Raw genomic sequence first — 12,242 nt, 5'->3', positions numbered from 1 at the left:
GTGGTGGTCAAATGAAGTACAAGGAAAAATAAAAGAGAAGGGAAAATTATATAAAATCAATGGGAAAATCCCAATAACCATAGTTTAAAACACTCATACAGAAGTAAAAACTTCGAGTTGTATTTTGGTATAAAATCGTTTATTAAAAAACTATCTAAAATGTCATCCAAATGGATTGCAAAACGTTTTCGTTCTAATTCAGAACATCTTCAGTGCCTAGAATGAAGTATTTCCACGTTAGATTAAAGCAAAAAAGTTAAAATTGTGACTGTTAGACAGAAAAAAACATGTGGGAATACTTACATTCTGCTGAGTAGTTTGAAACTAGCACACTATTTAAAGCGGTAACCCCATAATATATGGTTTACATATTATAATTTAATACAATATGGTGACTACAAGTCCATGTTGTTAGATATAATAGAATACATGCTCAAAAGGCATCATGCTTCCCTGCTCGAAAATGCTAGGAAAATTATATAAAAAGTGGCAAGAAATCAGATCGGACATAGATCTTCAAAACTATATGGTCGCCAAAAAGGAAGCGAAAGTAGCAGTAGCAAAAGCTAAAGCAGAAGCATATTCAAACCTATACGATCACCTTGATACCAGGGAAGGCGAAGCAAAGATATATAAAATAGCCAAACAGAGAGCATATAGATTTTATTCAGATTAGATGTATCCGAGATGAAAATAATAAAATACTAATTCACGAAAAGGATGTCAAAAAGATATGGAGAAAGTATTTTGACAGTTTATTAAATGAAGAATTTGACAGACAGCCTGTGGAGTTAACGGAGACAGTAACAGCAATGGTTACCAGAATAACAAACGAGGAAGTGGCTCAAGCGCTTCAAAAAATAAAGAAAGGAAAAGCAGTCGGACCGGATGATATTTCTGGGGAAGTATGGAGAGCATTGGGAGAGAGGAATAAGTTGGCTAGCAGGTCTATTTAATAGAATTAAGGAAGTTGGACAAATGCCAGACGAATGGAGAAGCAGTATATTAGTACCTGTCTACAAAAACAAGGGAGACATACAACAATGTACAAACTAAAGGGCTATAAAACTACTTAGCCACACCATGAAAATATGAGAGAGAGTAATTTATAGACGGATACGTGAAGAAACCGAAATATCCGATAATCAATTTGGCTTTATGCAGGGCAGATCAACAACAGATGCAATTTTCATTGTAAGGCAACTGATGGAAAAATACAGGAATAAAGAGACCAACGCTCATATGGTATTCATTGATCTTGAGAAAGCATATGAGAGTTCCTCGAGAGATTCTGTGGTGGGCACTCGATAAGAAAGGAGTCCCTGGCGAATATGTAAAGGTTGTGAGAGATATGTATGAGGGAGTAACGACTAGTGTTAGGACAGGTGTGGGAGAGACTGATAAATTTCAGGTGAAAGTAGGACTACACCAAGGCTCGGTGCTTACTCCTTATTTATTCTCATTAGTTTTGGACCAGATAACAGCTAAACTACAGGGTAGCATTCCATGGTGCCTAATGTATGCTGATGATATAGTGTTAATAGGAAATAGTGAAAGAGACTTAGAACAAAAACTGGAATAGTGGAGACAAGCTCTGGAGGAAAAATGTTTAAAACTTAGTAGGACAAAAAGAGAGTATTTGGAATGTTCATTTAAAGATGGAGTTACTACAAATAACATGGTATCTTTGGATGGTGAAATGATTGTGAAAAGCCATAGTTTTAAGTACCTAGGATCGGTATTACAGAGTAATGGAGAAATAGATGGAGATGCATGCAGTAGAATTAGGGCTGGATGGATGAAGTGGAAAGAAGCGAGTGGTGTGTTGTGTGACAGAAAAATTCCAATGAAGCTGAAGAGAAAATTCTATAAAACAGCCATAAGACCGGCTTTGATGTACGGAACTGAATGTTGGGCAGTGAAAAAGAAAGAGGAACAACGAATGCATGTGGCGGAAATGAGAATGCTTAGATGGATGAGTGGAGTGACAAAGAAGGATACAATTAGAAATGAGTATATTAGGGGAAGTCTAGGTGTGGCTAGTTCGGTTAGCTAGCCACTGGCTAACCGAACTGGCAAATGAATCCGAACAAATAGGTCTAAAAATGAATTTTGCCAAAACAAAAACAATGACAAACACACAAGACAATAGAAACGTAATACTAAACGACACCACAATAGAAGCGGTTAATGATTATATATATTTGGGACAGATTATAAAAATAAATAAGGAAAACCAAACAGCGGAGGTAAAAAGAAGGGTCAGATTAGCCTGGGCAGGATTTGGAAAATTAAAATGGGTCCTAAAGAATAAAAAAATACAACAATACTTAAAAACAAAAGTGTTTGACCAGTGCATACTCCCAATTCTCACATACGCATGCCAAACATGGACCTTGACCAAGGCAAACATGGATAAAATAATAAAGACACAAAGAGCCATGGAGAGAGCAATGTTAGGAGTAAAATTGACAGACAAAAAGCAAAACAACTGGGTCAGAAATAGAACAAAAGTCAAAGACGCAGGTCAACATATAACCAGGCTAAAATGGAGCTTCGCAGGTCATAACGCTAGACAAACGGACAATAGGTGGAATAGCACGATACAACAATGGAGACCATGGACAGGAAAGAGAGCAAGAGGACGACCCCAGATGAGATGGGGAGACGACATTAAAAAGATAGGAGGAACGCACTGGAAACAGAAAGCACTAAACAGAAGCGAATGGAGGAAACTGGGGGAAGCCTATGTTCAGAATTGGACGAATTAAAGGGCAAAAGAAGAAGAAGGTGTGGCACCAATTGATGCCAAAATGAGAGAGCATAGGTTAAGACGGTTTGGTCATGTTCAACGTCGGGACGTTAATCACCCAATATGAAGAATAGCTGAAGTGCAGATTCCTGGAAGGAGTAGGAGAGGAAGACCAAAGAAGACCTGGGGGGAGAGGATAAGGCAGGACATGTTGGTAAAGGGGATTAAGATTGATATGACCCAAGATAGAATTGTGTGGAGAAATGCAATTAGGGAAGCCGACCCCGCATAGGGATAAGGCAAAGAGGATGATGATGATGATGATGACTACGTGAATAGGCAAAGAGATATGGTGCAATCTTATGTATTCAATACCATTGAATAACGCCGGTCTAGGGGAACACTTCAGTGTTTGTGGTTTCAAAATATAATTTTATGTCAAGTTAAGAATCATAAAAAACAGCTATATGTACTTGTACAAATATTTATTCTAAACAAAAATAAAGCTTAGGCTTGTTTTATAATTGTTGTAAAATCATCTGATAAATCATCTGCATCTGATAAATCACTGCTCCCAATCGGGGTACTTCTCAAATTATGCGTTCAGTAGTTACATGTAAAGTAATGCAGTATTCTCAAGTAATAATGCAGTATTCAACGCCTTGATTTAGAGCAAGGACACACTAGGCGGCGCACGTCGAGGCAGCTTAAATCACATGGCGTCGTGTAACAGCGGCAGCTATGCTACGATTTAAAGTATTTGTATTTCGTTGTTGCCAAATTTAGTCGCGTGTTGGCTGCTGTACGATACGATGTCTGAAAGTTATGACGATTTGTCTTTTGTAATAAATGCAAGTCTATTTTATCTTAGATTAAAGAAAAAAAGAAACGCAGATATTGGATACATCCCATCATAAAGGAACGAAAGTATAAGGGGTTTTTTTACACATTATATAACGAAATTAATATAATAAAGGCCCAGAGAAGTTTTTTAATTTTACAAGAATGTCTAAAAAATCTTTTCAGGTGTTATTAGTAAGTTCAAGAAATAACACCGTTATGAGGGAAAGCATGTCACCTAAGGAAAACTATTTATAACGCTAAGAGGCTGTCCATTCTATGCTACGCCACTGAGCAAATACAGGTGTTAAATTGATGCCCCTCTATTATACCCCATTAATTGGGAAATAGTGATGTTTCACAAATTAATATTAACAAAAAAATTATAAAAATTAAAGTCAAGAAAGACGAAAACCAGAATATACAAAACCGTAATAAGAGCAACAGTCATCTACGGATGTGAGACATGGGTGCTAAATAAAACAGAAGAAGAAATGATAAGAGAGTTGAGAACGGAACGTACTGAGCGCTATTTTCAGGGGAAAGAATACAGATACATAAGACGGCTGGCATAGAAGCACCAATCGAGAATTAAGGATGCTTTATAAGGAACCAGGTATAACAAGATACACAAAGTCATAAAGAATCAGGTGGACAGGTCATGTTGAGGGGATGGGTAAGGAAATAATGCCAAATATGGTAATGCTAAGAAGACCAGTTGGGACTAGGAGAAGAGATATACCAAGAAAAAGACTGCAAAAAAGTTTCAGGAATATAATAGTATCGATGGAAATTACACACTGGAAAGAGAAGGCGAAAAATAGGATATAGTGGAGAACCATAGTTCAGCAATTTTTACATAGACATCAAATCAAATTATATATAAGTTATTAGTATAAACTGTATTACGTAAAATTGTAAATACAAGGCCTGTAGAGCATAATAAATAAAATAATAAATAAGGTAAAATAACTGTTTATTTTCTTTATTTTTATGGAGTCAATAATTTTATTTTTATTAAAGTCAATCCTTCTGACAAATAACTCAAGTCAAGTCAAACTGGTCAATGGTTACAGATTTGAAAATTCAGATAGAAACGTACCTAATTAAGTTGCCCTTTAAGCTTACTTACTTACTTAATCCAGAACTCGTCTACCTTTCGGTGTGAGTTGTTACGGAGTTAGGTTCTCCGTCGTTTTCTTCCACATTTCCTTCCATTTCCTTCTATCCATGGCCAATGCTTTTGTTTCCTCCCATTTTATTCCTCTTTTGTCGGCCGCTTCCCTCACTTCTTCTGTCCACGTCTTTCTTGGTCGTCCTCTCTTCTTTCTTCCCATATCTCTCGCTTCATATATCTGTCTTACTATTTTTTCTTCTCCTCTTCTCAGTATATGTCCGAGCCATCTAAGTTGTCCTTGTTCGATTGTTGTTGTAACTGGGTGTATTTTCAGATTTTGTCTAAAGGTTTGATTTCTAATTTTATCTTTCCTTGATTTTCCCTCTATTGTTCTCAAAAATCTCATTTCTGTGCTTATTAGTCTATTCTTTTGCCTTTTTGTTAATGCCCAAGATTCACAGTCATAGGTTAGAGTGGGTTTCACAATCTTTTTTACTATTTCGGTTTTTATATTCTTAGGTATTTCTTTCTTTTTTAAAAAGTTACTCTTAATACTATTGTACAGCTTACCAGTCTTTCCAATTCTTTCATTTATCTCATCTTCTAATTTTCCATTCCGGCTTATGATTACCCCCAAATACTTATATCTCTCTACCTGTTCAAGTTGCTTGCCATCTACTTCTATTTTGTGTTTTCCGTTTTGTCTTCCAATTATCATTGTTTTTGATTTTTCTTTGTTTATTTTCATGTTTCTTATTTTTAGCTCTTCATACAATATGTTTATATTTTCTTGTAATTGTTTTTCTGACTCCCCAATGATCACCAGGTCGTCTGCGTAGCATAGTTCTGTCATTTGTATCATTCTCAACTTCCAATATCCTACATTATATTTTCTCCATTTGTGTTTGCAGTTTTTTATTACGTCATCTAGTACTAGGTTAAAGAGTAGTGGACTCAGGACACAACCCTGTTTTAATCCAATGTTGCTGTCGAATACTTTTGATTTTTCATTTCTTGTCCTTACATAGCTTTTCGTTTTTTCATATAAACTCTGGATGCATCCTATTAGACCTTGTTCAATTTTTCTCTTCTCTAGTATTTTCCAAATATCTTCTCTTTTAATTCTGTCGAAAGCTTTTTCCATATCTATGAAACATCCATGTATTTATTTTTCTGTTTTAAGAGCTTTTTCTATTATTTGTCTGATTATGAAAATCTGATCATTCGTCCCTCTTTCTTTTCTGAAACCACTCTGGCTCTCCTCAAAGGTGTTCTCTAGTTTTTCTCTTAGCCTGTTTTCTAGTATACTAGCATAAAGTTTTCCTACTGTGCTTCCTAGTGTTATTCTTCTATAGTTTGAGCATTCTTTGCTATCTCCTTTTTTATACAATGGTGTTATAATGCCTATCTGCCAGTCTAGTGGTACTTCCTTTTCTTTCTTAGCTTAGTTCATGATGTTTAATAATTCTTGTTGTCTTTCTTCATTCATGTATTTGACCATTTCTGCAGTTATATCGTCATGTCCTGGTGCTTTTCCCAGCTTGATTTTGTTGATTGCATTTGTTAATTCTTTTTGTGTTATATTTTCTATCTGTTCCTGTTGCTCTTGTGGGGTGTGTTGATTTTTGTTTTGTTCTAACTTATTTCCTTCTACTTGTTCCACTTCCAAGAGTTCTTCAAAGTATTCTCTCCACCTCTCCATAATCTCATTCTCTTCTGTGAGTATGGTTCCATTCTTATCCTTCACGTTTTTCAATGTATTTGGTTTTGGTTTTCTCATGCTCTTAAGTGTGTTATAGAACAATTTCTGGTTTTCACCGAATGCTTCTGTTAATTTATTTCCAAATTCTACCCACGTTCTGTCTTTGTTATTTTTAACCATCTGTTTAACTTCTGTTCTTTTCTCTTTGTACTTGTCATAGCTTTCTTGCTTTCTGTCTGTTAAGTATTTTTTCCACAGTTGTTTCTTTTCTCTTTTGTCCACCATGCCGTGCGTTTTTTGGAGTTATTACTTATTTTTGTTACTCCACAGCTCTCTTTTGCAGCTACTAATAGACTATGTTTATAATCTTTCCATCTTTCTTCTATATTTTGGTACTTATTTTCTCTTTTCCTATGTTCCTGTAGACATTTCTGGTATCTCTTTTTAACTTCTATTTCTTTCAGTGTTTGTAGCTTCTGATTTTTTCTTTTATTATTTTTCTCTTTTTGTCATTTTGTATGTCTTTTATTATTCTAAAGCTCATTTTGACTAGATAGTGGTCACTTCCAATCTCTGCGCTTCTTTTTACCTTAATATTTTTTACTGCTTTCCATATCTCGGAGTTAATTAGGAAATAATATCATTTATTGATCTCTCGCCTCTACCCCTCTCTTCCCTTGTGTATTTGTGGACGTCTTTGTGTGTAAACTTTGAATTACCTATTATCAGATCATTTTCGATGCATAAATTTATAGTCCTTGTTCCATTATCATTTCTTGTCTCTTCTCCCTCTTTTCCTAGCCATTTTTCTATACCCGCATTTTGTTTTCCCACTCTTCCATTCATGTCGCCCATTATTATTAAATTGTTATTCTCTGTCTTGTCTATTATTTCTTGAAGTTTTTCAAAATACTCATTTTTTTCATTCTTGTTTGTATTATCAGTTGGTGCATATGTTATGATGTAACTATACTTTTCTTGTTTAATCTTTAGTTGAACTGTTAAAATTCTCTCGTTTGTAAATTGGACATAGATAATGTTCTTCATGCAGGATGGAGTTACAATTACTGCTACTCCTGCTTTCGCTGTGCTACTTTGGTCCACTCCTGACCGCCATATATTGTATCCGTCTTTTATTTCTTTCATTCCTGTTCCTTTTTTCTTTGTTTCTGTGACTCATAATATGTCAATTTTCAGTTTTTTCATTTCTTCGACTATTTCCTCCTCTTTACCATTTATTCCTCTTGTGTTCCAAATACCTATTTCTATCGTTTCGTTATTTATTAGTTCACGCCCTTGCTGTTTTCCTTTAATATTTTTTATTTTATTATCGTTGTTTGTTTTCTTTGTCCTTATTCCTGCCTTTTTCATCTCCACTATTTCCGTCGTATTTTCGTATATCAGTTTTTTGAATTTTTCATATTTCTGACTTCGAGTTCTCCTTTTTCTTTATTCCATATCCATTCTTCATTTTCTATTATAATTTTTTGATATTTAATCTGTACTTGTTTACCTTTATTCTTCTCTGTTTGTGCCCTTTTTCTTATGTGGTAGTCTATTTCCCTTTCTTTTGCGGTGAGATCATTGTTAATATAGACTAGATTTCTCTTTTTCTTTAATTTATGTTTATTTTCTATTACTTTCGTTTTTCCTTCTGTATCTAACAATTCCACTAGGCATTTGTTTTCGCTGATTTTCTTAACTTCTTTTATTTCTGGTTCCACTTCTAGTTCATTTCTTTTGAAATTCTTTATTTCATTTTCATGTCTTTTTGATTTGTGCTTTGTAGACTTATCCCTGTGATTACGACGTTATTTTTCCTTTTATCTTTCTCTAATTGTTCGACGTGTTCATTCAGTTTCAATATTTCTTTCTTTAAGCTTGAGTTTTCTCTTTTCAGTTCCATAATTACTTGCAGGTACTCTTCCTGCCCCTGTCTTATTTCTTTTATATCTTCTTTTATGTCCTTTCTCATCCAGTATTTTCCTTACTTCCTCCATTTCTGAAACTTATTTTATTCAGCAGTCTCCGCGTTAAAAGCTTATTCCCAGGTCCAACCTGCAGAGGCCTAAACTTTTCTCAGAGACTTTTACTGAACTGTGAAGTTATATTAAAAATCTTACCTTAGTCCTTTCTTGTTAATTTTGTTACTTACGTTGTTCACTATAATTATTACTATTTATTCCCTATCCTTAATAATAATATTTATTCACTACACTATAATAATACTATTTATATTACACTATTCCCTAAATAAGTTTTTTAACTAGTTCAATTTATTTAAGTTTGTAAACAATCGATTTATCGTTTTTGTTTCCGATATCAAAATACACTAATTACATTTATTTGACCTCGACAAACGTGATATTTTCCGGTATACGAAATTTATATATCGCCGCTGTCTTGGCCACACGTCTTAACACCTCGGCTTCTCGACTCGAACTCGCCCTTTAAGCTATAAGATAAAAAAATTCAAAATACAATGAGTCCCATATAAAAATAATTTGATATAGGAGTAAAAAATTCAAGTCAAAATATAGTTCGAGTCTTTAATTTCCATCATTAAACAAGATTTTGCAACACTCACAACAAAATTCGCTAGAAAACAGCTCAAACGTCTGTGTTATACCACGATACACGCATATATGATATGCCGTTGAAGTCTTAAAACCGATTGGCGACATATGGGTACTAGGATGAGTCGCGGGAACGTCGATGCATCGAACATTTTAAGAGCGCCTGATGTGTGTCACTGCATCAAAGTATAGTAAGGGATGCGTCGCTTTCGACCTCTCAGCGGGGGTTCAGTCGACGTACGCCGCCCCGTCTCTGTTAGCGCTTAGTCAAATAAGAACCTATAAGCCGTCAACAATCATCAACAACATCTGCACTCCCGTTCGGGTGAGCCATCCGTGTCTTTCACTTTTATTGCAACATAAATGAAACAGAAATTACTAAATTTGAATGGAAATTATATTGTGGGGTATTTAAAGGATCATATTTGATAATTTAAGTAAAATTAATTTCCGGTCCACAGATCTCATAAAAAAAATGTAATGCGAGGCTGAACGTGTTAAGAACTATGTGTGATAGCTTGATGTCCGCGTTTTTTGTATATTCCTTGTTTGTTATTTACTGTTCCTATTTTTGTATGATTAAAATCTTTAAATTTAATGTAGGTTAGGTTAAAAATCTTCTGTAATTTATCAAAAATGTTTACATTGTATTTTAATTGGCGATTGCCTGTTGATAAATAAAATAAATAAACAATGAAATATTTATGTAATTTGTATGTTTTATTAGGTAGGGCTGTCAAAACTGAAATTAAGGATGAATTTGTTGAAGGTGATCCAAGATATGAAGAGAGTCAGGTATCCACCTCCCTTAATCAGAAGAACTTGAAGAGTGAAGGACATGAGTGCAACTTAGGTAAGATAATTAATAAATCACTGGTACAATTAACCGCCCATCTTGTACATCTTTCAATTTGCAGAAATTGTCAATCTTGGATTACATTTTATGAAAGATACCTACAATGAAAACTACCTTTGAAAAAAAGAAAACACAATTATTGAAAAACATATTTAAAGGATCATATTTGTTTGTTATTTACTGTTCCTATTTTTGTATGATTAAAATCTTTAAATTTAATGTAGGTTAGGTTAAAAATCTTCTGTGATTTATCAAAAATGTTTACATTGTATTTTAATTGACGATTGCCTGTTGATAAATAAAATAAAATAAATAAACAATGAGATATTTATGTAATTTGTATTTTTTATTAGGTAAGGCCGTCAAAACTGAAATTAAGGATGAATTTGTTGAAGGTGATCCAAGATATGAAGAGAGCCAGGTATCCCCGTCCCTTAATCAGAAGGACTTGAAGAGTGAAGGACATGAGTACAACTTAGGTAAAATTAATAAATCACTGGTACAATTAACCGCGCACCTTGTACGTCTTTCAATTTGCAGAAATTGTCAATCTTGGAAAACATTTTATGAAAGATACCTACAGTGAAAACTACCTTTGAAAAAAAGAAAACAAAATTATTGAAAAACAGTCATTGATCGAGGGATGCTTAGTGAAAATCCGATGTTTAAAAATCTTCGAAGCAAATTCAAACAAAGATAATTTTCGAAAATTATAGTCTAATTGAAAAAAATTATAAGTACTAATAATATATTATTAACCGTATTATAAAAATTATTAACCGTCTTAAGTTCTGCAAATGATGAAGGGGCTGGTTCTCTTGCTCTTACCCATTTTTTGAGGTTCCAAATGTTCAATTGAGTTAAGATCTGAACTGCATGCCGGCTATGGGAAAACTTGAATCCCGACCTCATTAAAGTACTCACAGGCCATACATTAATCTAAAGTTTTCATCAATCAACGGTGCGAAAGGCATGACATGGATTTGAATAACTTCTTCCACGTATCTTTGGACATTCACGAACATAACAAGACCAGAACAAGATTTGTAAAAGATATTTCATTAAATCATTGGGTGGAATGCATAAAACGTAGTAGATGCTATTGCTTCAGCAAATAGAATCTACTATGTAGCATTTTCTTTTACATAAAAGTATTTGCTTTTGTTAAGAAGAACATACTACACAACAAAAGTACCTACTACTGGCCTGAAGTATCTACTACTAAGCGTAGCGCCAGCCTTGTCTGCATTACACCATCGTCGTGATGGAACTAGTTTTTCATGTGATTGTGACTTGTGAATTCACATTTTTACGTACCTAATTATTAGAATTGTATACATATGAGTAAAAATGAGTGTGTCAGATTCCGAAGCGACAAAAGAGTTATGCGAGGATAAAAATTAACAATTGCTACTTGTTAATCTTCTTGAGAATTATTAAATTTTATTTGATAAAAGAATGACCCCAAAAATGAAGTATCTTTTTCCTAGTTTGTAGATTTTTCTACGACGCACATTCATAAATGCTGCAATGTTGTAACAAAAAATACCTACTCCGAATTCATTCATTCACCAACTTCACTTTACCTGAAGCAAATACTACTAAACTAACAAATACTTGAAAAATGTAGTACATTCTTCTATGTATCTGGTAAATAGTATCATATGCTACGGAGGAAAGTAGATGCTTTGAAAGTGTAGTGTACATACTTGAAGCATTAGCAGATACTACGTTTTATGCATTCCACCCATTATTAACCATCCTCAGTAAGCCAGTGTTTCTATTATGGTGCATAGAGCAAACTTTTGATTTTGGCACCTATAAACACGCGAATGTCCATCTGCACCACTTAGACCTATTCTGCTTCCATCTGAGAACAATATGTTCTTCCAGTCCACCACATTCCAGTCAGTATATTCTTGTGGAGTACTTCTTCTTCAGTGCCTTATCTGGTCCGGATGTTGGCGATCATCAAGGCTATCATTGTTTTGTTGACTGCTCTGCGAAACAGCTCCGCGGAGGTTATCCCAAACCATTGTCCGAGGTTTTTCAACCACGAGATACGACGGCGTCCCGGTCCTCTCCTGCCAAGCCTCCTGCCAAACAGCTCCTTTGCCCTGCATGACGAGTTGAAGAACTCGATATTTTTCTTCGTTCCGCATCACGTGGCCAAGGTACTCAAGCTTACGTTGTTTTACTAAATTAAGCACTTCTTTTTCTTTTGTCATGCGCTGTAGGACCTCAATGTTGGTGACATGGTCCACATAAGATATTTTTAGTATCCTACTGTAGATCCACATCTCAAAAGCTTCAATCCGCTTTTCAGTGGCTTGCGTCAGTGTCCAGGCTTCAACTCCATACAGTAGCACTGGAAGAACGGAGCACCTCACTATCCGCAT

At 34.7% G+C, this 12,242-nt stretch overlaps 1 protein-coding gene across 3 annotated transcripts in view; it reads left to right on the top strand.

Moving 5' to 3' along the window:
- LOC126883997 (zinc finger protein 271-like) overlaps positions 1–12,242 on the top strand; it is a 140,973-nt gene that overhangs the window by 21,878 nt on the left and 106,853 nt on the right. For 2 of the 3 annotated variants that reach the window (XM_050649773.1, XM_050649775.1), the window contains exons 3-4: positions 9,715–9,840; positions 10,197–10,322. In XM_050649773.1, the coding sequence (XP_050505730.1) occupies positions 9,715–9,840; positions 10,197–10,322 (252 nt within the window). The remainder of the gene's footprint in view (positions 1–9,714; positions 9,841–10,196; positions 10,323–12,242) is intronic. The other variant, XM_050649774.1, reaches the window with a different exon arrangement.

Source organism: Diabrotica virgifera, chromosome 4, assembly GCF_917563875.1.
Source record: "Diabrotica virgifera virgifera chromosome 4, PGI_DIABVI_V3a".
NCBI classification, from domain to species: Eukaryota; Metazoa; Arthropoda; class Insecta; order Coleoptera; family Chrysomelidae; genus Diabrotica; species Diabrotica virgifera.
This window is presented reverse-complemented; position numbering and strand designations above follow the sequence as displayed.